Source organism: Pantherophis guttatus, chromosome 1 (assembly GCF_059756535.1).
Source record: "Pantherophis guttatus breed Tessera chromosome 1, ASM5975653v1, whole genome shotgun sequence".
In the NCBI taxonomy this organism is placed as follows: Eukaryota; Metazoa; Chordata; class Lepidosauria; order Squamata; family Colubridae; genus Pantherophis; species Pantherophis guttatus.
Genome location: NC_142063.1, coordinates 325,374,336 through 325,397,785, shown reverse-complemented (window position 1 = coordinate 325,397,785; position 23,450 = coordinate 325,374,336). Strand labels below are relative to the sequence as shown.

Sequence of the window (23,450 nt, the reverse complement as noted above, 5' to 3'; positions counted from 1 at the left end):
GGCTGAGGAATTCTGTGTGTTGAAGTCCACAAGTCTTAAAGTTTCCATGGCTGGAGACCCCGGATCTAGAATGTGGTTATGTAAAGTGAGAAAAAGCACCCAGATGGATAGACTGCATGGGTCCTGGTTAGTTTTTTGAGTAACAGCAGTTGTTCTTTATTTGTCAGCTCTAATAGCTCCAACTGATTTACAGGGGAGAGGGGGATCTCTCATTTTATTTTACTGGAAATAAGGTTGAGCTGATCGATAACAGCTGGGCCAGATCCATCCAGTGAGGCAACTGATCAAGGATGAATCTGATTCCCCAGTTGTCAAACAATTTAACTACTATTATCACTCCAGTGAACCAAATAGGCTGGTTCACACAACATGCTAAAGCACAAGCAAGCAAGAAGTAAGCAAGCAATTGTCCTGGTGTGGTCTCTATAAATTGGCCTAATATCTATTAAAGCCATTCTAAATTAGTGATCACCATCATTTCTTGTAGCAGTTTCTAGGTCTTACCATGGTGGGAACAGTGATCAAGTACTCTTGACCTGAGTTGTGTTCATGATTGCTCAGTTACTTAGAATTACAGTCCCAACGATGTAATCCAACCCTGGATGAAATATTAGCCTTGATATATTTTAGTAGAAAAAGTGCAATTCTGCCTTTTTCTGAGAAATAAGAAGGGAGAGTATATTCATGACATCCTAGGTATCAGCCAATCGATGCTTTGCTCAAGCTGAACTGCATTTCAAACAAGCACAGCTGCTGCTTCAGGCCTTGTGCCTGGGAGAGAAGATGCTTTTGTCATGTTAAACGCTGAATTTTAAAGACTGCATGTTAAAGACTGTCCAGTTATATTCTATGTTCAAAATCTAACAAAATGTTCCAGTCCTTTGGCCCTCGCTGGCATATCCTGGATGTTTCTTTGTTGGATGCGACGTACTCAAAAGGCACCTCAAATTATGGCATAATATTAAACTTAAGCTAGGAAGAAGAGATGCCACAGACTAGGAATAACAAGCAGATAGTATTTGGGTTTGTGTTATGCAACTTTGCCAGCCATGCTGGCAGGCTTTTGCATTGCTCACCGCAGTAAAAGACATCCCATAGTGCCGGCTTTTGGAAGGGTGCCAATAAATTTGAATTAAGAAGTACCCTTGCTTTGAAAATCCCCTTAGTCTTCCAAGAAAGTAACTTCCATGCACCGTTGCTCCATCTGAACAAGGAGGTTAGAGGGCTTCCCGCTTTTGTAAATGGCTGGTGACATCTGCTTGACATGTTTAACTGGTTATTTCAGAGTGTTGTGCAAATATTTCTGGACCAGAATCAGGGCCAGAATAAATACCTTCATATAACCTTGCCTTGTGTCGGATTCATATTGTGCGAATGAAGATCAGAGAATTAAGTAGCGCTATAAAATCTGGCTGACCACTAGATGACACTAAAGGCAGTCTTCTTATTTGTTTGTTGCCTTCCAGCGGTTGTCTTCGTGTCTGCATCTCTGTTCTGATAGCCCTAAGTGGAATCTCCCTTTTGACCTTGGGACGTACAAATGGAAGTTTAAAGCAGTTGGGGGAAAAACAGGGCTATTTTTTCAAGTTTCTTTACTTTTTCTTCCTAAGGGCAAGGGATTTTCCCCTCTGTGCCATCCTCTGCTGGCTTCAGCCCTGATTTATCACCGTGGGGTTTTTTTTTTTTTTTTAGCTAAAAAAGATGTTGAGAATTATAGCTGCACAGGAGCCTGGGATGCCAGCCAAGATGGCTGCTTCCTTTTGCATTGAAGAAGTTGCTCTTTTCATTCATCATCTGCCACTGGATCATCAGGTAGATCACTTTCCTGCAAGCAGCAGCAGCAACAGGCTCAATCTGCTCTTTTGTGAATACAAAATCAGGTGGTTTTTTTCCCCACTCTTGTTGAGTATATTGTGCAAACCCAGCCTATTGGTTTACAGTCAATAACTTGTGTGAATGCCCCCTCCAGAAAACTGACCAGGTTAAATGTGTTGTGTGAATGCATAACTGAGTCACACAACATAATCCCTTTTACTCAGAAGTAGGAATTGATTTGCAGATATCCTCTCTGAAATGTCTGTGGATTAATTGGAGGAACTGGTTAATTTTAAAGCAGGAGCTGTTTTAAGATCTGAACCAGGAAAATTTTTGCTGCCTGTGGCATGTAAAATGATTTAGGGAAAATAGATATTCTCCATCGCAACTAAAGGGACTGCCCTTTTAAATTCTGAACCCTTACATTACGTCTCCCTTTAACAAACCTTTCAAAATAGGTGTGAGATTTTGGATAATATCAAACAAGAGAGGTCTCCCCCCCCCAAAGGCTGATGTGTGAAGTTCATTAGAATCAGTAGACTCCAAATGCAAGTAAACTGTATCACAGGTAGTGGAGATGGATAGAAGAACCAGCAATGAAGAAAGAGAGGTTCCTTCCTATCTTCTGCTCTCCTGTATAAAATAATTGTGCTGGCTGCTGTATGTAATTGGCAAACTCCAAGCTTTGGAGAAAAGCCTTCATGCTTTAGGAGCCCAATATTTGAGAGAGCACCTCTCCAGGAAAGTCTAATCTCAACCCTGAAATCTACAGGGGGGGGGTTATTTAATCAATCAAATTTTCCCCTCAGGGCAAATTTTTCCCCTCAGGGCTCCAAGGTTAAGAGAGGCCAGGGGTGGGCTTCAAAAATTTTAGCAAGGGGTTCTCTGCTTGGTTGCTGGGTGGGCATGGCCATGGTGGGTGTGGCCTAGTCGGCCTCCTGCACCATGGCGGGGTGGCCTTTTTGCCCTCCCTGGGCTCCGGAGGCCCTTTGGAGGCAGGAAACAGGCCCATTTCCGCCTTCCTGAACTTCCGGTAGGCCCGTTTTTCTCCCTCCCAAAGACTCCGCGCACGCCCTGCACGTACCTGCATCCAAAACAGGCCTCGTGGGGACTCCTGGGAGGGGCGGGATGGGTGGGGCCAACCAGGAGTGGGATTTGGGGGTTCTCTGAACTGCACAGAATCTTAGCTAGAGGTTCTCCCGAACCCCTGCGAACCCCTAGCAGCCCACCCCTGAAAGAGGTACGTTGGGATGCAGGACATGGCCTTGATTGCTCTGGCTACCTTTGCAGGCCACACCAGGCCTGACTTTCTCGACTTTTCAGCAAAAAAGAAGCCTCTGGCTTTTGACTCTCGTGTTCAGCGTGTAACATCTACAGTTTAACTTTGTCTTTTATCCCTTCAGCACTCCGTATGGCTTCATTGGCACAATATCTTGACCTGCTTACTCAAGTCACTCATTTAGAGGGTGCATGTAGTCCAGGGAATCATAAAGTCTCATAGCTTGGATTACTATAACGTATTAGCCTCATCATGGTAAAAACTAAGCAAGGCATTCGATCCATGAACAGATGTTAGCGAAGCATGTTTTCTGAACATAACTTAGTGATATCATTGGGATGGTTACTGTGTGTTGTAAATGAAGTTCTTACCGTATTTATTTTAGTCGTCTGTCTTGCCTTTTATGTGGATTGTAACCATAAGATCTGGGCTATAAATATTTAAAATAAGTAGCTGTGTTTCCTTGTTGGGGGGCGTGGGGTGAGTGTAGACCCATACCCTTCTTCTGTTTCTTGATTCCTGCTCTCTGTTCTTGGTTTTGCATCCCCCACCCAATCACTCCTTCCTCTTTCATATGACTGGGGCTGAGCAACTACTAATAGCGATAGCAGCAGCTGGTTAACACAAAGAGTTGGCTTGCCTGCTACGCATTAGCTGGAGGACCTCCTGAGTCCTCTGGCTTGCTATTCTTTGCTTGTTCAGCATTAAGCTGAGTCCCAGAGTCCCAAGCTAATCTGCTTGAGGCCTGTCTCCTTTCTGTCATCTGGCCGGAAATAAAACAACCACTCTCTCACACCCACACTCGGGAGAACGCAGCTCAAGGGAGGATGCGGGTGGGGGTGTGGAGAAGCTGAACGAGTGCTGTGGATGGATAACATTGTGTGTCAACGTGTGCTGATGATATTCCCGTATCCCAGACTGCTGGTTTGGTAGTTGAAAAGGCACCGAGGAAGCCAAAATGGTAGGGGTTGTTGATTGATAGAGGAGCATCCTGGGCTGGGTTGGGCAACGTTCCATGGAGCTCGCATGGATTTAGCTGTGTATCTGTCGGTGAGGTTCTAACAGCCGGACTTGGACTGCTCCGCTGCATTGGAGGGTTGGCGCTCAGAGGAAAAGTTGTGCAGAGAAGGCGTGCACGCAAAGGAAGTTCTGTCTCACTTTGTGATTACAAGACAGCTTCCTCCCTGCTGGTAGTTAGATAGCAGAACGGACGCCTGAGTCAGAGCAGTGGGTGCCGATCAAGGGGACAGTGCCACTATTTGTCACTCCCCTGCCTCTTTGGAGTAGGTGGACAATTGGAAGTTTCCAAAGGGTGCTGCAGAACCCTGAGCCCCTCTGGAGGCAAGGACCGACATGCCCCTGGTCGCCCTTTAAGTGCCATCAGTGGACAGGTGACAAGAAGGAAACTCTCCCAGCCATGCTGACCACTGTGCTGAAACGCAATCGCCTCCGGATGGCGAGAGCCAAGTAAGTTGCATTTGGCATTTGTACTTTCTGATAAATCTCTGACTGGCTGAGTTCTATGAGCCAAAAGGTTTTAGCAGGTTTAGGAATCAGAGTGAATAAACCAGTATCAGTGGGGGGTTGTTTTGTTTTTGTTTTAATTAAAGTAGGACAAAGCATGTTAGCAAAGAGTTGGGACGTGCAAAAGCTTTCAGTTCTGTTCTGATCATTTGTTATGATGTTCCCAGTGCTCTGTTAGACGCTTGGCAGATCAAGGGGGTTTTGCAGTTGATGATGAAGTTTCCAGCCCGCAGCTGAAGGACAGCAAAAGTTCACATCCCTGTGCAAGGGAAGGCCATATTTTATTACCCCCACAACGAAGGGAGGGCTAGATCTCTTGCATCAGTGCTGCTTTGCATTATTTGCTTTGTTATGCAGTGCATATCTTTTTGCTCAAGAAGCTCATGATCAAATCTACAGTTCTCTGCCCCAAGGACCTTGCAAATTATGTTTGACAGTGAGCAAAATGGGAGAGTGGAAAAGATGAAAGGATGGCACAGCAAATGATTGCAATGCCCTGCATTTAATTTTAACTTCAGATACAGGCAAGAATAAAAGAGCGAAGAAGAGAGCTTTATAGAAATCATGACTTTATTTGAAATAGGAACCAGAAAACACTTGCAAGCACAACATTCTTGGCTTTGCAATCATCTGTTCTTCATATCTTTCAAAAAATGCAGGACTTGCTGGTGATGCAGCCATGGTTTCTGGCATCACTTATATTTTTTTAAGAGGGAAGAAGTTGGTATTACAAAAAAAAAATATGGTGCGTAAAGATCCATTGGGGAGCCTTGTGTGTTTCCACAAGCAGTGACACAAACTTGTTGCCTAGCAGGCAGGATCTGGTTAGATCCTCTTGGTTGGATCCTTTTAACCTTATGGTGAAGGCATCACTTGGAGACCATGAGTTCTAGACCTGCCTAAGGCATGAAAGCCAGCTGGATGATTTTGGGTCAGTCGCTCTCTGTCAGCCCAGTCTGCCTCACAAGGTTGTTGTGGGGAAAATAGGAGGGGAAAGGAGTATTAGCCACAGTGGAGCAGTGGTTTGAATGCAGTGCAGGCTATTTCTGCTGACTGCTGGCTGCTTGCAATTTGACAGATCGAATCTCACCAGGCTCAAGGTTGACTCAGCCTTCCATTCTTCTGAGGCTGGTAAAATGAGGAGCCAGATTGTTAGGGGCAATATGCTAACTCTGTAAAACCGCTTAGAGAGGGCTGTAAAAGCACTGTGAAGCGGTATATAAGTCTAAGTGCTATTGCTATTAGGTATGTTCATCACGTTGAGTTATTACAGGATACAAAAAATCTAAATACCGCTCTCTGTCTTAATTGTAGTTAAGACTGCAATAATTATAGTACTAGCAATAGCACTTAGACTTATATACCGCTTCATAGTGCTTTTACAGCCCTCTCTAAGCGGTTTACAGAGTCAGCCTATTGCCCCCAACAATCTGGGTCCTCATTTTACCCACCTCAGAAGGATGGAAGGCTGAGTCAACCTTGAGCCGGCATATTATCCTTGATCTTCTTTCTTGGATTTTCTTTCCTAGGACGGGGTGGGGAGGCTGCCACTCAGAGAAGCAGGGGACATGAGTGTGGGAGAGGGCAGACCCAGCAGCTGGACTCCAGAGATAGTTGTGCGATGGTATTTGTTGCTGAGGAGCAATGCAGGGAGAGCATCTGGCCTTCCTTCCCTGTTCTTCGGATTTGGGAATCAGGATTAGGATTATTCTGTAGAACTGCTGTTATAGCCATGATAATTAGGAAAGTAAATGCAACTTTAAAAATTACATTTTTTAAAAAAAACTGGGAGGAGTTGAAGAGGGGCTGTTGTCTGAGTTGTAACTTGTGGGCTTTTCTGAGGCTGTTAGGGGGAAAGGGTGTCTTGGTTCAAGAGATAAACCTTCAATTAGCACAATTGCCCACAGACATTTGGGGGGTCCTTCATTAGAAACAGAACACTGGGCTAAAGCATTGAATGAAAGTGTAAGGATATGATTCTGGTGTCATTTCCTTGTGGTCTTGCAATTTCCTTCTGTGCTCATGCAAACCAGTCAGAGTTGTGTAGTAGTTGCATGGGGGCTTGGTTGTGGCTCTTAGGAAACAAAAATTGGCTAACTGTGTCAGCAATCTATCCCACTGCTGTTATTCACGCAGCACACTTAGCCAGGCCATTCAACAACTCAATTTTCAGAGGTGCTCACAATAGGAGACATGAACAATAAAAAAATATATAAACATAAATAAAGGAGGCTTATGCAGTATGCTAAGGCTCCTCCTCATAGAAATAATTAAAATATACAATATACCTGTAAAATATACAGTAACTATGCAGCATTCTCCCTGAGAGCTCTTGAGGCCATTCCAACCTTTTTCTCCCCCCATTGAATGTCAATGGAAAAATTTCAATGGAAAAAAAGTTCCATTGAAGCTCTTCCAACCCCGCCCCCATCCTGTCAGAACGAATCCCTCCATAGCCCCCACCATCCTGCCAGAACTGATGAAGCTTCTTGGAGGAAAAGCGAAATGTCCTCCTCCTCCTCCTCTTCCTCCTTCTCCTCTTCCTCCTTCTCCTCCTCCTCCTCCTCCTCCTCCTCCTAATTCTTCTCCTCCTCCTCCTCCTTCTTCTTCTCCTCTTCTTCCCCTCCTCCTCCTTCTTCTTTTCCTCCTCCTCCTCCTGCTTCTCCTCCTGCTTCTCCTTCTCCTCCTCCTCCTCCTTCTCCTTCTTCTCCTCTTCCTCCCCTCCTCCTTCTCCCCTCCTCCTCCTCCTCCTTCTTTTCCTCCTCCTCTCCTCCTCCTCCTTCTAATTCTTCTTCTCCTCCTCCTCCTTCTTCTCCTCCTCTTCTTCCCCTCCTCCTCCTTCTTCTTTTCCTCCTCCTCCTCCTTCTTCTCCTCCTGCTTCTCCTTCTTCTCCTCCTCCTCCTCCTTCTCCTCTTCCTCCCCTCCTCCTTCTCCCCTCCTCCTCCTCCTCCTTTCCTCCTCCTCCTCCTTCTCCTTCTTCTTCTCCTCCTCCTCCTCCTCCTCTTCCTCCCCTCCTCCTCCTCCTTCTTTTCCTCCTCCTAATTCTTCTTCTTCTTGAAAAAGAAAAGAAAAAAAACCCAATCCAGTTGCCTTTTGAAAAAGCACTTTTGATACAGTAAACCTCTTCGTGTGGTATGCAAATGCAAGTTTCTAGTCTTTATTTGACTGCTTAAGGATGTTGTAGAAACACATTCAACATACAGGATAGATCTTCTCTCTCTTCAAATCCTCCCCCCTCCCCCACCAGATCTTTAATTGTTCCACCAGAGACTGTGCTGTCCTTGCCGACAAAGAGTGTAGCCCTGCCAAATACTAAGGGAAGCAGCGAGAAGATTGGGAAGCAGCAGCAGCGTGGTTGAGAGGGTAGCAGCTGTGCAAGGGTTAAACCAGCGAGCTTCTGGATTGGTTTAGCCGTCCTCTCTCTAGAGTTTGGGAAGTTCTGCAAGGGTGATGTAATGGGGTGGCCCCCGAGTGATGTCATTGCTACTTGGCATTCCCCGCCTGATTCCAGAAAGGTGGGTGGGCAGGAAAAAAAGGAGGGGAGCGAGTAATAGATGAAAGCACGCTGCGGATGAGTATCTCATCTCACAGTATCTCATCTCACAGCTTTAGGCTGTGCTAAAATGTTTAATAATTTAGGGGGAGGTTTCTACACTTCAGTCTTGGTTTTTTTCCCCCTATTGCTGACGCAGAGCTAGAGGGGGACATTTTGCTGCTGGCTCAAGAAAGCCTCATAAAGAAAGTAGCATTATGATTGGGAGAGGCTTACTTACATCTGAAAGTGCACGCTGCCAGGATAGGTTTCTGCACACCGCCTTTTAGTCTGCATGTTACTTCTGACCCTAGTCTTAAACCATCCTGTCTAACCCAGATTTCCAGGCTACTGTAATGGCTATGCTGTAATCACTCCACGTATAGCTACTTAAATCCTAAAACTTTTTGGTACTTATCCAAGCCAGGATGCAAGCTGATCCATAGAGGTCCTAGAGCAGGGGTCTCCAACCTTGGCAACTTTAAGACTTGTGGACTTCAACTCCCAGAGTTCCTCAGCCAGCTTCGCTGGAAGTTGAAGTCCACAAGTCTTAATGTTGCCAAGGTTGGAGACCCCTGTACTAGACTACTCCCCTTGTATGAAACATCCTAGGATCCTTCTTAGTAGAGTTGTGATCACAGGGAGCAACAATTACATATACCAGCTAAGCTTCATATTCTTTTACCTTCATCAATCAGTTCCATTTCTTGCAAATCTACTCATTCTTTCAATATCTCATCTCTCTCTCTCTCTGAAACCCAGTGTTGTGGCCTGCCAGCAGACAGCAGAACTGGCAGCAGATTCGGACAGTGAGGAGGTTGGGGAGGAACGTGGGCCAGTCCTGGAGTCTGGGGAAGGCTCGGACGATGGCTCTGAGTTGGAGGCAGAGAGGGAGCCAAGGCCATCTGGTAGTTCTTTGCTGCCTCTAGAGTCTGACATCAGCAAGGCAGAAGAACAGCGTGAGCTTGTTCCCAGTGTGCGCATGTACAGAGCTGCCAGGAGACAGCAACAATTAAGAAAACAGGGTCGACTTGGGAATAAGGCTTGGAGATGATTGGCCCCTCCCATAAGACATAAAAGAGAACCGAACGAGGACGTGAGCTTTTGCAGGAAGCAATTAGTTCATCTGGTCGGTAAAAGCTGTGGAAAAGTTCTGTTTGACTCTGTGCTAAGTTTGGCCTTGCCCTGCGTGTGGCAATTAGTTCTCTGGCAGCATTCCAAGGGAGATAAGGTGAGTGTTTGTAAGGCTGTTTGATAAGCCTGTGGGACTGGGAATGACAATAATTCACAGCAGTATGAATTAAAGAGGTTTGCCGGGACTAAGTTTGTGCTGTATACTTTCTAAGGAAGCCGAGGTCAGAACACCCAACGTCTTCGTTTATATTTATGCTATACTGTAAATGGAATGCTTCCAGCTTGAATTTGCCACAAAGCAATACTGTAAACTCACTTTGGATTGTAAGAAAACAATGGAATGATTGAGCTAATGTCTGAATAGCAAGATTTTAGGTCTATGTTCTTTACAGGGTCAGAATATACATTTTCACACAATACAGAATGCTTCTGAGACCATCTTAGCTGGGAAAATGCACAGTGAGTGGTCCCTGAGCTAGAGATCTAGGCAAATCCCAACTCCCTGGGTGGCTGCTGGATGACTGTGTCCCAGTTTCTGCATTTAGTTGCAGTTAAAACCAGAATTAATCAGAATAGACCTTGAAGAGACCTTGGAGGTCTTCTAGCCCAACCCCCTGCTCAAGCAGGAGAACCTATACAGTTTCAGACAGGTGGCTGTCCAGCCTCTTCTTAAAAACCTCCAATGATGAAACCCCTACAACTTCTGGAGGCAAGCTGTTCCATTGGTTAATTGTCCTCACTGTTAGGAAGTTTCTCCTTAATTCCAGGTTGCTTCTCTCCTTGATTAGTTTCCATCCATTGTTTCTTGTCTTGCCTTCTGGTGCTTTTGAAAATAAGTTGACCCCCACTTCTTTGTGGCAGCCTCTCAAACATTGGGATACTGCTATCATGTCACCCCTAGTCCTTCTTTTCTCTAAACCGGCCATATCCAATTTCTGCAACTGTTCGTCACCATAAGCCTTGTGGCGTAAGATAATCCTTGTCCCTTGAGACCGTCATTGCAGTTGGCTACCTGGAGTGCGCAGGAAGGAAAGGGGAGGAGCAATTTGCTAGAAGATGTGCGAATCTGTGGCAGCAGAAAGAATGGAGCAGGCTTTCAACTCAATGCAGAGCAGAGGGTACCTCTGAGCAGCAGCATGCAAGCTATTTTTCCAAGGTTTTATTTTAATCGGCCAGCAGGCAAATGTGGGAAGCAGACTGAGACAAGGGGGATCCTGGCTGGTCCGGGAGATGTGCCTAGAAATGGAAAAACAAAGCAATAGAGAGAGTTCGCAAACCCAGCCAGCTGCTCCCTCAGATGAGGCTAATTTGAAGGATTCCCTTAACTTCCTCTAGAGATTTCTAGGAAACTTTCATTTTCAACCTTGGGATTTGCCAACCGTGGGTTGGAGACACCTAATGTTCATCTGGCACGTTTTCATTTTCGTTGAATCTTGAATTTATAAGCTTAGAAACGGACTTTCTGCCTGTGTTCAGAAGATGATGGTCTCTAAGATTTCATAACGATGCAGGCATTTATTGGGAAAGGAAGCCCATTGAAAACCGGAGCTTGCTTACGAGCAAGGTTTTCAGGATTTGCTTTTTTAGTTGTTACGTTTTTAATAAGTTCATTGCAAGTGGCATTTTTGCAGAACAGTTATGATTTAAATCATGAGTCTCTAACCTTGGTAACTTTAAGCCTGGCAGACTTCAACTCCCAGAATTCCTCAGCCAGCTTTAATCTTTTTTTTTTTTTGGAAAAAAAATTTTTTTATTTTATATGCAAACAAACATTTAATACATCAGTCATCCCCCGAGTGACATCTCGGCATTTTCTCTGTAACTTCATCTTCTTTTTGTTGTTTCTTCTGTCGTCATTTTCACCAAATCTATTACAACATTTCTCCAAAAATACAATATTCTAATTATACCATTTTTTTACATAGCTATTAATTTACTCATCTGTATCTTTTCTAACCAATGATAAAATTGATCCCATATCTTAAAGTATTCTGAATCCTCAGCCAGCTTTGATCTTAATAAGATCATTGCAAGTGGCATTTTTGCAGAACAGTTATGATTTAAATCATGGGTCTCCAACTTTGGCAACTTTAAGCCTGGCAGACTTCAACTCCCAGAATTCCCCAGGCAGCTTTGCTATTGTGGAGGAACAGCTCGTCATAGAATATTAAAGGTAAAAGTTCCCCTCGCACATATGTGCTAGTCGTTCCCGACTCTAGGGGGCGGTGCTCATCTTCATTTCAAAGCCGAAGAGCCAGCGCTGTCCAAAGACGTCTCAGTGGTCATGTGGCCGGCATGACTAAACGTCAAAGGTGCACGGAACGCTGTTACCTTCCCACCAAGGTAGTCCCTATTTTTCTACTTGCATTTTTTAATATGCTTTCGAACTGCTAGGTTGGCAGGAACTGGGACAAGTAATGGGAGCTCACATCCCTCACTTAGGGATTCGAACCACCGAACTGCCGACCTTTCGATCGACAAGCTCAGCGTCTTAACCACTGAGCCACCCTTAGGGGGAAAAAAAGTTACTTGAGCATATTATATAAAAAGCATGAAATGAACACACTAACATTCTAAATTCAAAAATTAAATCCAATGGCAATCAGTGCAAGAAAATAGGAATTATTATTCTGGTGAATGCATTAAACTTAGTTATAAAAGCGAGAGGCTAAATTTGGAAATATTTGACAAAAAAACAATAGGGGTGTTGGGTGTTGGGAGAGGGGGGGAGGATAGGTGTAAAAGAAAGCCAGAAAGATGGCCACGACTGCGCAACTGAACACATGCATAAATGCGTACAAAGGGGCAGAGCTTTAATTGCAGGTCACAATCGACACCTTGACTTTTTCAACCGTTCTCCTGTGGATGCCTTTGAGGAAGTTAATAACTACCAGAAATTATTAAGGCAATCCTTGATTTACGACCATAATTGAGCCCGGAATTGTGATTAGAAGTCATTCCACGTCCTTAAGTGGGTCATCACATGACCATGCTTGATTTTATGACTTTTTTTGCAGTGGTGGTAAAGCAAACATTGTGGTCGTTAAGCCAAAACTGCAGTCATTAAGTGAACTCATTGTCTGCAACCAACATTCTTTGCTGGAAACTGGAAGCAAATATCAGCTTCTGGTGAAAACATCGTAAATTGCGATCATACGACTGTGGAACAATACAAACAGCCGTAAATGCAGGCCAGCTGCTGAGCACCCAAAATGCAAGCATGTGACTGTAGAGGAGCTTGGTCCTGAGAACTTGGAATCCAGGTCATAAGTCCCTTTTCAGGATATATTGTAACTTTAAACGGTCACTAAGTGACCAGTCGTAAGTGAAGGACTACCAGTAAAATAAGAATTAAACATGAAATTGAAACCCTCAGCAATTAAATACCCATTTAATTATTTACAGTTCTTTACAAGGGATATCAAGGAAATCCATTCCCTTAGTTCCACATGCTGTACGTTTCATAGAAAGGGTGGACCTCTTATCACTGCTAGATGATCTTGAAGTATCTGTGACAAACTCATCTGTGACCTCTGCTGATGGGTGTGTTGTTGTAAACACTGTTAAATCTTTCTAGTGATGATGGTATATCACTTTGCTGCCTTACATGGGAAATTGGTTAAAAGGAAGTAACATATATGACCAACCTGAGGCTGGCCCGACATATTTTACAGTTCTTACTATCGGAGTTCTGTTTGTTATGGGTGTATTATTTGGAACCCTGACATTTACTTCCTTTTTCTCATGAAATACCGATGGGCTTAGATAATATTTTTTTCACTTCTCACCTCCTTTTTCTCATGACATACTGACAGGTTAGAAAGAGTCAGTGAGGTCAAGCCTTTGAAAGCCCTTGAAAGCCTACTGAATTTCTGGTTTAATCCTATGGAATTTGCATTCCAGAATGAGATAAGCCTAGTAGTTAGAAAACAGAAGGCCAGGTGAATTGACCCGTAGAAGAATTAAAAATTGAAACAAAAAGAAAGGAGCTTTATATATTTCCATTAGATATTTGAATGTAAGGTTTTTGCTCTGGTAGGTTAGTCATCTAAACAAAATAAGGGCAAGACTATAAAAGTTGGGTGCTATGAATTGCTCTCATCTCTTCTCCAGATAGGATTCTGATCCATGAGAGGATTATTTTAAAAAGAAGTGAGCAGTTCAGAGCTACATTCATTCCATTCCTCAAGTTTTTGTGAACAAAAATGGTTGAATGTTGGCCCCATTTTTTCCCCCCAAAATAAAAGTGAAAATGGAAGTGGAAAGCCTATTGAAGGCCTACTGTTTTCATACCACCCTTGTAGTCTTCTATCTTCCCCAAACATATAGAGAAATACGAGAGCAGATTTGGTCTAGTAGTTAAGGCACCAGGCTAGAAATCTGGTCAGAAGTCATCAACCTTCATCAACACATTTATTGGAGGATACATGCCTGAAACAGAAATTGCTATTAGTAGATAGAGGGAATGTGCATAACAAGTACACAAGACTTTTTTATTTTCTTACTTCTAAGATTTATCAACCACTTAAGTTCCAAAAGGTGGTATACAAATGTGTTCAATGCCAAATGGTAGAAATGGTATACAAATGTCAAACATAACAAATCTTGCCTTTCTTTCTTGCCACGGCTATTAAGTGAATTACTGCAGTTATTAAGTTAGTAACATGGTTATTAAGTGAATCTGATTTCCCAGTTGACTTTGTTTGTCAGAAGGTCGCAAAAGGTGATCACCTAACCCCAGGACACAGCAACCGTCATAAATATGAGTCAGTTGCCAAGTGTCTGAATTTTGATCACATGACCATAGAGATGCTGCAATGGTCAAAAGTGTGAGAAACAGTCATAAGTCGCTTTTTTCAGTGCTGTTATAACTTTGAACGGTCACTAAATGAACTGTTGTAAATGGAGGACTACAGTATAATGGTAATATAACAAAAACCAATCTTTCTGGCATCAGTTACAGCCTCTAAACATCTTCTTAAAGGGCCGACTTTAACCTGTTCTGACAGGTTCTGGAGAACCGGTAGCGGAAATTTTGAGCAGTTCGGAGAACTGGCAAATACCACCTCTGGCTGGCGCCAGAGTGGGGAGGGAGTGGGGATTTTGTAATATCCTTCCCCCAGGACTGGGGAGGGAATGGGGATTTTGCAGTATCCTTCACCTTCACCAAGTCACGCCCACAGAACTGGTAGTAAAAAAATTTGGATTTCACCACTGGAAACAGGTTTAATCCTTTGAAACGCATCCTAGAAGGTCATTTTGTCTAATGAAGGGGAGTCTCCACCATTAAGACTACAAGTCCAGATGGCAGCGGCTCCTATTTAAATAGGTATTACATGAAAATCCTTGATATGAAATGCTGGGCTGAAGAAATTGTAACAGCTATGTGGACTCTGTTGTTCTGAATCCAAACCAAAGAATCCACTTTGCTAATATAGTTAACTTGATTACTGCATTAATCCATGGATGGTAAATTGCCCGCCAATGTTGCAAGGCATTTTACCAGAATAACAGAGTTGGAAGGGAATTTAAAACTCTTGTAGTCCAACCCCCAACTCAAGCAGGAGATCCCATACCATTTCAGACAAGTCGTTTGTTCTGATCTAGGCTCCGTTAAAAAGCAGGAAGCAGAGTCTTGATCCCAGCAAAACCTCTTTTATTTACTTTCATTCACATTAAGCAAGGCCTGTCCAAGCAGTCTTTCAGAGGAATATTTATCAACACACCTTATCTCGCTTGGCAAGCTGCCACGTAACTTGTTTCCAAACGCAGCACAAGGCAAAACTTGGCACAGAGTCTCTCAGAGTCACAGAACAAACAAACTAATTGTTTCCTACAAAAGCCCACTCCCCGTTTGCTCCTCTTTTGTTTCCTATGGGAGGGGCCAATCATCTCCAAGGTGTGGCTTTACACCCAAGTCGACCCTGCTTTCTTAGTTGTTCCTATCTTCTGGCAGCTTTGCGCATGGGCACACTGGGAACGGTCTCCAGCTGTTCCTCTGCCTCACTGCTGTCGAGCTGCCTCTCTGCCTCCGATGCAGCCCCCAGGACTGGCCCATGTTCCTCCCCAACCTCCTCACTGTCCAACTCTGCTGCCAGCTCTCTTGGCTGCTGGCGGGCCATAACATGGTTGTCCAATCTCTTCTTAAAAACCTCCAGTAATGGAGCACTTCACCACCAACCACAGTGATGGGATTCAGCCAATTTGCACCACTTCGGGAGAACCAGTTGTTAACTTTCTGAGCAGTTTGGTGAACTGGTTGTTGGAAGAAATCATTAAGGCAGAGAACCGGTTGTTAAATTATTTGAATCCCACCACTGCCACCAACCCCCCAACTGGCAACATCCATATAATATTCTTAACCAGTTCAAATGTAATTCCAGCAGATGCATTCATACAAGATGATTTGGCTTGATTAATGTTAACTTTGGTTATTCTTTTTGTGACTTAATGTATTGGGCAAATCCAGCCATTTTGGTTCATATAGGGCTCAGTTTACTTTACATGAGTCAATAAATAAGTTGTGTGAATGCACCCATAGAGATTCCTAGACACTGTCATCAAAATTCAGTGAGTAAATCATAATGTAACAGCATACTTTTCAGAGGACGCTAAATCAAATTGAAGGCATAATGTACCTATTTTATTCACCTCCCAAACTTGGGGGAGGGAGGGCAGCAGAAGGAAATACCATTGTTGCCACCCCTTACAGCAACGACACCATTGGTTATTACTGTGACTTCTGTTAATATTTAGAACTATTTTTAATAAAAGCCACTGGCTTTTGAAGATAAAAATAATGTGCGCCTCTTTGCAAGCCACAGTTACTGGTTTCCTACATTATGCTGAGCCCAAATGAAGCAAACCACATTAAGGGGACTGATGGGGCCTCAAATCTACCCTCTTGGCTCTTCGGGAACTGCTGTTGTAAGCAGGAAATATTGGGGTCTGGGGGAGAAGAGAGAGGTTCGAATCGAGTCTGTCATTTGATTCCAGAGCTTAAACAGAGAATTCAAGGACAAAGGAGACGAAGCTGAGAGCAGCAGTACAAAAGATATTTGAGACTTTTCCTTTTATTTCCAGCGCCATGTCTAAATTAAGCATAAAGTCAAGGGCTGGGGTAGGGGTGATATTCATTTACCTTCGCTACCAGTTCGCAAATGGGAGTGTGCGCACCTCCATGCATGCAAAGAGCATCAAAAATGGGACATGATGACATCCGGGCGGGTGGGCAGAGCTTCCCACAGCCGCCGCTACCGATTCGCCCAAACCAGATAGAACTGGCTGAATGCCACCACTGGGCTGGGGAAAAATGCAGTCAAGGAAATGTTGCTTTCAAATGGCCTAAAAGCAGAAGAATTTTTCATCTGGAAATTCAGAAGCAAGTACAGTGGCACCTCAGTAATCATCATTCATTGGTTCCGAGAGGCACAATGTGTATCAAAAGCAATGAGTACCAAACAAATTTTACCCATAAGGAATAATGTAAATAAATTTAATGCATTCCTAAATCAAAATCAACACACATTTTAAGGCAATATGTAAAAAGATTTCTCATTACTTTACATGAGAAATAAACCTAAGAATTAATAAATACTTAGATTAAATAAAATATAAAAACTTCACTTTACCTGTATGGATGAAGGGGGGAAGAGCAAAAATGCCCAAAATGGCCACATAAGCAAAGATGAGACTGCAAGGGGATGTGCACATGGCAAGAGCTACTGCATGATTAACGTGTCCCTCTTTGTTTCGGTGGAAAGAGTAGCGAGTCACAAGGCAACCAAAACTGGCAAGTTTTAGTTTGCTCGTTGAATACCAATTGCTACAGCTTTTAGACTGTGATGTTTCTCTATGTCATATATGTGTGTGTATCTGGGTATATGCATAATGGTTATCCTTTGAAAGCTGAATGCAGGGAAGTTTCATTTTAATGTATGCTGATTAGTGTACATTTAAAGTGACAATAACGTATTATTCTATTGTATTCTTTAATTGGTGCACTGGTTTAGCAGAACCAAGAAACTAATGGGATTTCCAAAAAATGTGGGAAGAGAGCTAAGTCCTTGCATATTTTCAGAAGCCACTTTGCATCTGGTTAGTCATTTCATACATTTCATATTATCTGATGCCTTTATTATTATCTGAAGCAAAACTGGTGCATTGCTAGAAGAGTACCTACCGTACCTTGCAGTTTGGTAAGATCAATTTGAATAGAATAGAATAGAATAGAATTCTTTATTGGCCAAGTGTGATTGGACACACAAGAAATTTGTCTTGGTGCATACGCTCTCGGTGTACATAAAAGAAAAGATACATTCGTCAAGAATCATAAGATTGGATTACACTTTTTTTTCTGATAGACATAGATCCTTTTCTAGGATTGATTTTATCTTGTTGTCAAATGATCTACTTGTTAAGACAAAAAGAACAAAGATTTTTCCAAGAACTTTGACTGATCATAGTCCTGTATGGATAGAAATCGAGATGGATAAGGTTGAGAGACGTTCTTGGAGATTAAATGAGAACTTGTTTAGATATGAAAAAAATATAATAGAACTTAAAAAGCATTTGAAAGAATTTTTTGAAATAAATTTGAATAAAGGTACCCCAGTTGAAATTGTTTGGGATGCAAGTAAAGCTTATATGAGAGGGGTACTCATCTACATGAATTCTAAACATAGACTGTTCCGACAAAAGAAAAGATCTGAGTTGGAAATGGAAATAAAGAATAAAGAACAGTTACTTATTAAAAACCCAACAGATGAAAGAATACGAAGTGCTATAAAACTTTTGAAAGACCAATTCCAAATGCTTATGGCGGAACAAGTTGCAACAAGCTTACAATACGCGAAGCATAATACATTTTGCAATGCTAATAAACCGGGCAGATGGTTGGCCTACACATTGAGGAAAAAACAAAGTATGCGGACTATTGACAGTATCGATATTGGAGGGAAAGAAATTTTTCAACAAAAATTAATTAAAGAAGCTTTTGTGGATTATTATACTAAACTATATGCTAAAGAAGAGGTGCAGAATGGACTTATAGAAAAATATTTAAAGGATAAGGGAGTTACAAAAATTACTGATCAACAAAAGGAAAGAATGAATTATCTTATAACAGAGGAGGAGATAATAGTAGCAATTAAACAGCTAAAAACAGCTAAAGCTCCTGGCACGGATGGTTTGACTGCAGTGTATTACAAAACTTTACAAGCTGAAATGGTGGGACAACTTAGAGATTTATTTTGCAATATTCAACAAGGGGGTAAAATACCCCCATCCTGGACAACTGCTTATATATCTTTGATACCAAAGGAACAAGTTGGTCCTAAAAAACCAGAGAACTACAGACCAATATCTCTTTTGAATACAGACTATAAAATTTATGCGAAGGTATTAGCCAACAGGTTGATGCCAGTAATCCAAAAGGTGATTCATGAGGACCAAGCGGGATTTATTGAGGGCAGATACATGAAGGACAATGTAAGGCAAGTAATAGACTTATTGGAATATCTTGATAAGAATAAACAGATTTCTGCAGTGCTGGTCTTTTTGGATGCGGAGAAGGCCTTTGATAGAGTGGATTGGAATTTTCTACTAAAGACTTTAAAAAAGATGGGCTTTGGGGACCAATTTACACAGGCGATCTCAGCAATTTATCAAGAGCAAAAAGCACAGATTATTATTAATGGAAGTTTGACGACAGAGTTTAAAATTGAAAAAGGAACAAGACAGGGATGTCCGTTGTCCCCACTTTTATTTATTTTAACATTGGAAGTCTTGCTAAATACAATACGGGACTCAAAAATTTTGAAAGGTATAATGATAAGGCAAGAGGATTATAGAATAAAGGCATTTGCAGATGATCTGGTGGTTACCCTATCACAACCAATGGAATCAACAATCCTGATGAATGACATTATACAAGATTATGGTAGAGTTTCAGGTTTTAGACTGAATTCAAAAAAGACTAAAATGATAGTCAAAAATATGACACAAGATCGTAAACATGAGCTTGAAAGGAGGGCAGGTTTTGAAATTGTACCTAAGGTAAAATATCTTGGAGTTCAGGTTGCAGAATCAAATATGAAATTGTTTCAAAATAACTATGAGGTGTTGTGGCGAGAGGTTCAGAAAGATATGGAGACTTGGAAAAAGCTGCAACTGTCTTTACTTGGAAGAATAGCAGCAGTTAAGATGAACATGTTGCCAAGATTTCTGTTTTTGTTTCAAATGATTCCGGTGCTTAAAAGTGATAAACAACTGAAAGTTTGGCAAACTGGACTTAATAAGTTCGTCTGGAACAAGAAAAAGCCGAGAGTGAAATTGAAAATTATGCAAGATGTTCCAGAAAGAGGAGGCCTTAAACTTCCAAACCTACAGTTATATTATGATGCAGCAGCTTTAACTTTAACAAGTGATTGGTTTGGGGGTAAAAAGGCTGGAATATTGAATGCAGAAAGTTTTGATCTTGAATTTGGATGGCATGCTTACCTATTTTATGATGACAAAGTTGATAAAGTATTTAAAAGTCATATACTTAGAGACTCTTTGATGAGAGTTTGGAAGAAGCACCGACTCAAATGGGATTATAAAATACCGCTATGGCTGGATCTTGGTCATACCTTGTGGAATACAAATATAATGTCACTCGGGGGGTTTTTATACAAAGAGGTTCTTTTTACAGATGCGGGCAGATGGCAGTTGAAGACATTGCAGACACTGTTGGATGAAGGGATTAATTTAACCTGGTTACAATATAATCAATTACAATTGAGATGGAAAGAGGACCAAAAAACTGGTATTATGTTGCATGAGGAAGAATTGGTTAGACATATAAGAGAGAAAGGTCCAATGCATATTAAAAGGCTTTATAATGTTTTGCTAGAAAGGGATTCAGAAACGGAATTAGTTAAAGATTGCATGATTAAGTGGGCACAAAATTTTGAAGAACCAGTGATGTTGGAAACATGGGAAAAAATTTGGGTTCAGAATGTTAAATTTACACAGTCGCAGAATCTGAGGGAAAATTTTTATAAAATGTTTTATAGATGGCATTTAGATCCTAAAAAGTTGTCATGTATGTACCCTAATGTTCAGCCAAAATGTTGGAGATGTGAATGTTTGGATGCTACGTATTATCATGTTTGGTGGACCTGTAGGAAAGTTAAGGCTTTTTGGATAAAAATATGGTGGGTCATGCAGAATGTTTTGAAGAAAAAAATTCAATTTTCTCCACAATTGTTTTTATTGGGCATAGTTAAGGGTTTTACACGGGATGAAACAAAATTAATATTGTATATGATAACAGCAGCAAGATTGTTGATAGGTAAATATTGGAAGAATGAAGCTTTGCCTACTATCGAGGAATGGACTTCGAAGATGGCCAGTTTTGCAGAGATGGCGAAGATTTCAGCATATCTAAAAGATTGTTCACAAGAGACTTATGAATGGGAATGGAAAAGGTGGATAGAATATGTTCAGAACAAATACCAAATTAGAAAGTATCAAATAGCTTTTATTTGAAAACAATGTATTAGAAATATTTTAATATAAAGAGATAAAGAGGGAAAATTATATAGGGGGAGGGATGGGTTCAGGTATATATATCAGTGTTATTAGTTATGAGTACATAATAGGGAAGTCTGGGGGGGGAGGGTTAGGGAGGGTTAGGGAGGACGGGAAGTTTGGGGAGGGAGGTGGGGGGGTGAAAAAAGGGGTGAAAATGTAATTGTAAAACTTTTGCAATAAAAAAAAAAAAAGAATCATAAGATACAACACTTAATGATAGTCATAGGGAACAAATAAGCAATCAAATCATATTAGGAAAAAGTCAATATAAATCTTAAGTATATCAGCAACAAGGTTACAGTCATACAGTCATAAGTGGGAGGAGATGGATGATAGGAACAATGAGAAGATTAATAATAATGTAGACTTAGTAATTAGTTTGACAGTGTTGAGGGAATTACTTGTTTAGCAGAGTGATGGCATTTGGGGAAAAAACTGTTCTTGTGTCTAGTTGTTCTGGTGTGCAGTGCTCTATGGTGTTGTTTTGAGAGTAGGAGTTGAAACAGTTTATGTCCAGGATGTGAGAGATCTGTAAATATTTTCACAGCCCTCTTTAATTTAATTTAATGTAATTGATTAGCTGCATATTCTAAAAGACAGCTGATTCATCAGCTACAACATCTGTCAGTTCACTGAGAGTGTTTAGCTCCGTGCCACTTTTCATTTGTGGACTTCATTTTCCAAGGAATGACCAGATGCTATGCTTGCAGTTAATTATAAATCATGTTAATAGACAAAATCCATTTTGGAACAAAAGGGTTGTGTCCAAACAATATACTTTGCCCAGCAAATAACATTTCCACACAATATCTTTACAGTGCATCATGTAGTATGAGAAGAAAAAACAGAGATTTTGCAATAGGCCAGATCTAAATAGGAAGTGAATCTCCTGTGTCATTTCTCTTCTCTTCAGGAGAAATCCCCAGCAGCTATGCCTGTCTGGCCCCTCCCATACTCAGAAAAAGGATGGAAATAGAGGTTACTTCTGAATACTCCTAGCTTTTATATACTTTTTCTAGAAATTGAGGTTCTTCTTGTCCATCAGAACTTATGTTGGGTTGATCTCAATCAGTTTCTCCAAATCTCATATAAAGACATCTAGAGTCCCTCCCTGTAATTTGTGGCCTTGAATTATTTATAGTAATGAGTGAAGAAATATTTTCTATTGTCAGTCTCAAATCTGCCGTCATATCCTCTGCTTCATGGGGGCATTGACAGGTCACTTTCGAAAAATGATTCAGAGGTGAATAAAGTTCCTTCTTTTTCTTATTGGAATGGATTCCTTTCATTGAGCTGAAAGGAAGAGTCAACGAAAAAAAATCTCCATCCTAGATTGTAGATATGTGGCCCTGGTACCTTCATTGTACCAGGGCCACATATGTGTAGAGTTACAATACTTCTTAATTTTATCAGGATTGTACCAGTAAACAGTCCTCTCTGGGTGACCCAGCTGGATTATTAAAAAGTCCAGGAAAACAGAACTGTAGCAATCCACAAAAGGGAAGATTGGGTTTAATAATCTCATAATGGCTAAATTCACCCTGCCCCTTGCCTAGGGAAGTATGGTCAAATGGTTTAGCCATTTAAATTTGCTCCCCCTTAGCCTGCAGAGCATGTCATGATGTGACATAAAATATTGTACTTGGGGCAACATTTACACAGTACTACTGGAGCATTTCAAGACCAGTTTGTTGGGTGAACCCCAAAACTGTTAACTTTAGATCTGGCGGATCATTCCACTTCCAAGGTATTCTTGAACAATCCTTAGCCAAAACAGCTTCCCCTAGTCAGGATATACAGGTAGTCCTCAACTTATGATCACAATTGAGCCCAAAATTTATCTTACTAAGTGAGAAATTTGTTAAGTGAGTTTTGCCTCATTTTATGACTTTTCTTGCCACATTTGTTAAGTGAATCACTGCAGTTGTAAAATTAGTAACATGGTTGTTAAGTGAATCTGGCAACCCCATTGACTTTGCTTGTCAGAAGGTCGCAAAAGTTTATCCCATGGCCCCTGGACACTGCAACGGACACCATCATAAATGTGAGTGAGTTGTCATGCATCCGAATGTAAATCATGTGATCATGGGGAACATGTCACAACTTTTGAGCACCCCTAATGTTTGAAAATTGAAAGTCGAAAAAATTGACTTGCCCTAAAATTGAATGCTGCAACGGTCATAAGTATGAAAAATGGGTAATAAGTCACTTTTTTCAGGGCCGTTGTAACTTTGAGCGGTCACTAAGTGAAATTGAAGTGTTGTTAAGTGTTGTTAAGCCGAGGACTACCTGTATTGTGTGAACCCAGAAATAGATTTCACACAATATGTCACACACTATATATCACACATTTCTGGGGTCACACTTCTAGACTCGTCTTCCTGTACTGCCCACTGGTCTTCCCAATATTGTAGGAGTGGATAGTGGTGAAAAAAAATGGCATTCCAGTTTTTTAATAAATCTTGGAATCTAAGCATTAATTGGTTAAATAGTCCAAGATGCACTCATTGATCCCTGTGTAAGCAATCAAGAAGTGGCCACTGGAGTAAGACAACGCAAGGACTTCAGGTTTCCCAAGAGCACAAAGCA

At 41.6% G+C, this 23,450-nt stretch overlaps 1 protein-coding gene across 2 annotated transcripts in view; it reads left to right on the top strand.

Annotated features, from left to right (window-relative positions):
- The window catches only part of LIMK1 (LIM domain kinase 1), a 57,459-nt gene that overhangs the window by 3,058 nt on the left and 30,951 nt on the right, over positions 1 to 23,450 (top strand). The window contains exon 1 of one of the 2 annotated variants that reach the window (XM_034421032.3): positions 3,879 to 4,561. The exons of the other annotated variant lie outside the window; for it this stretch is intronic. Coding sequence (XP_034276923.1) covers positions 4,512 to 4,561 — 50 coding nt within the window. The 5' untranslated portion in view covers positions 3,879 to 4,511. Of the gene's footprint in view, positions 1 to 3,878; positions 4,562 to 23,450 lie in introns of those variants that run through there. 2 annotated transcript variants of the gene reach the window in all.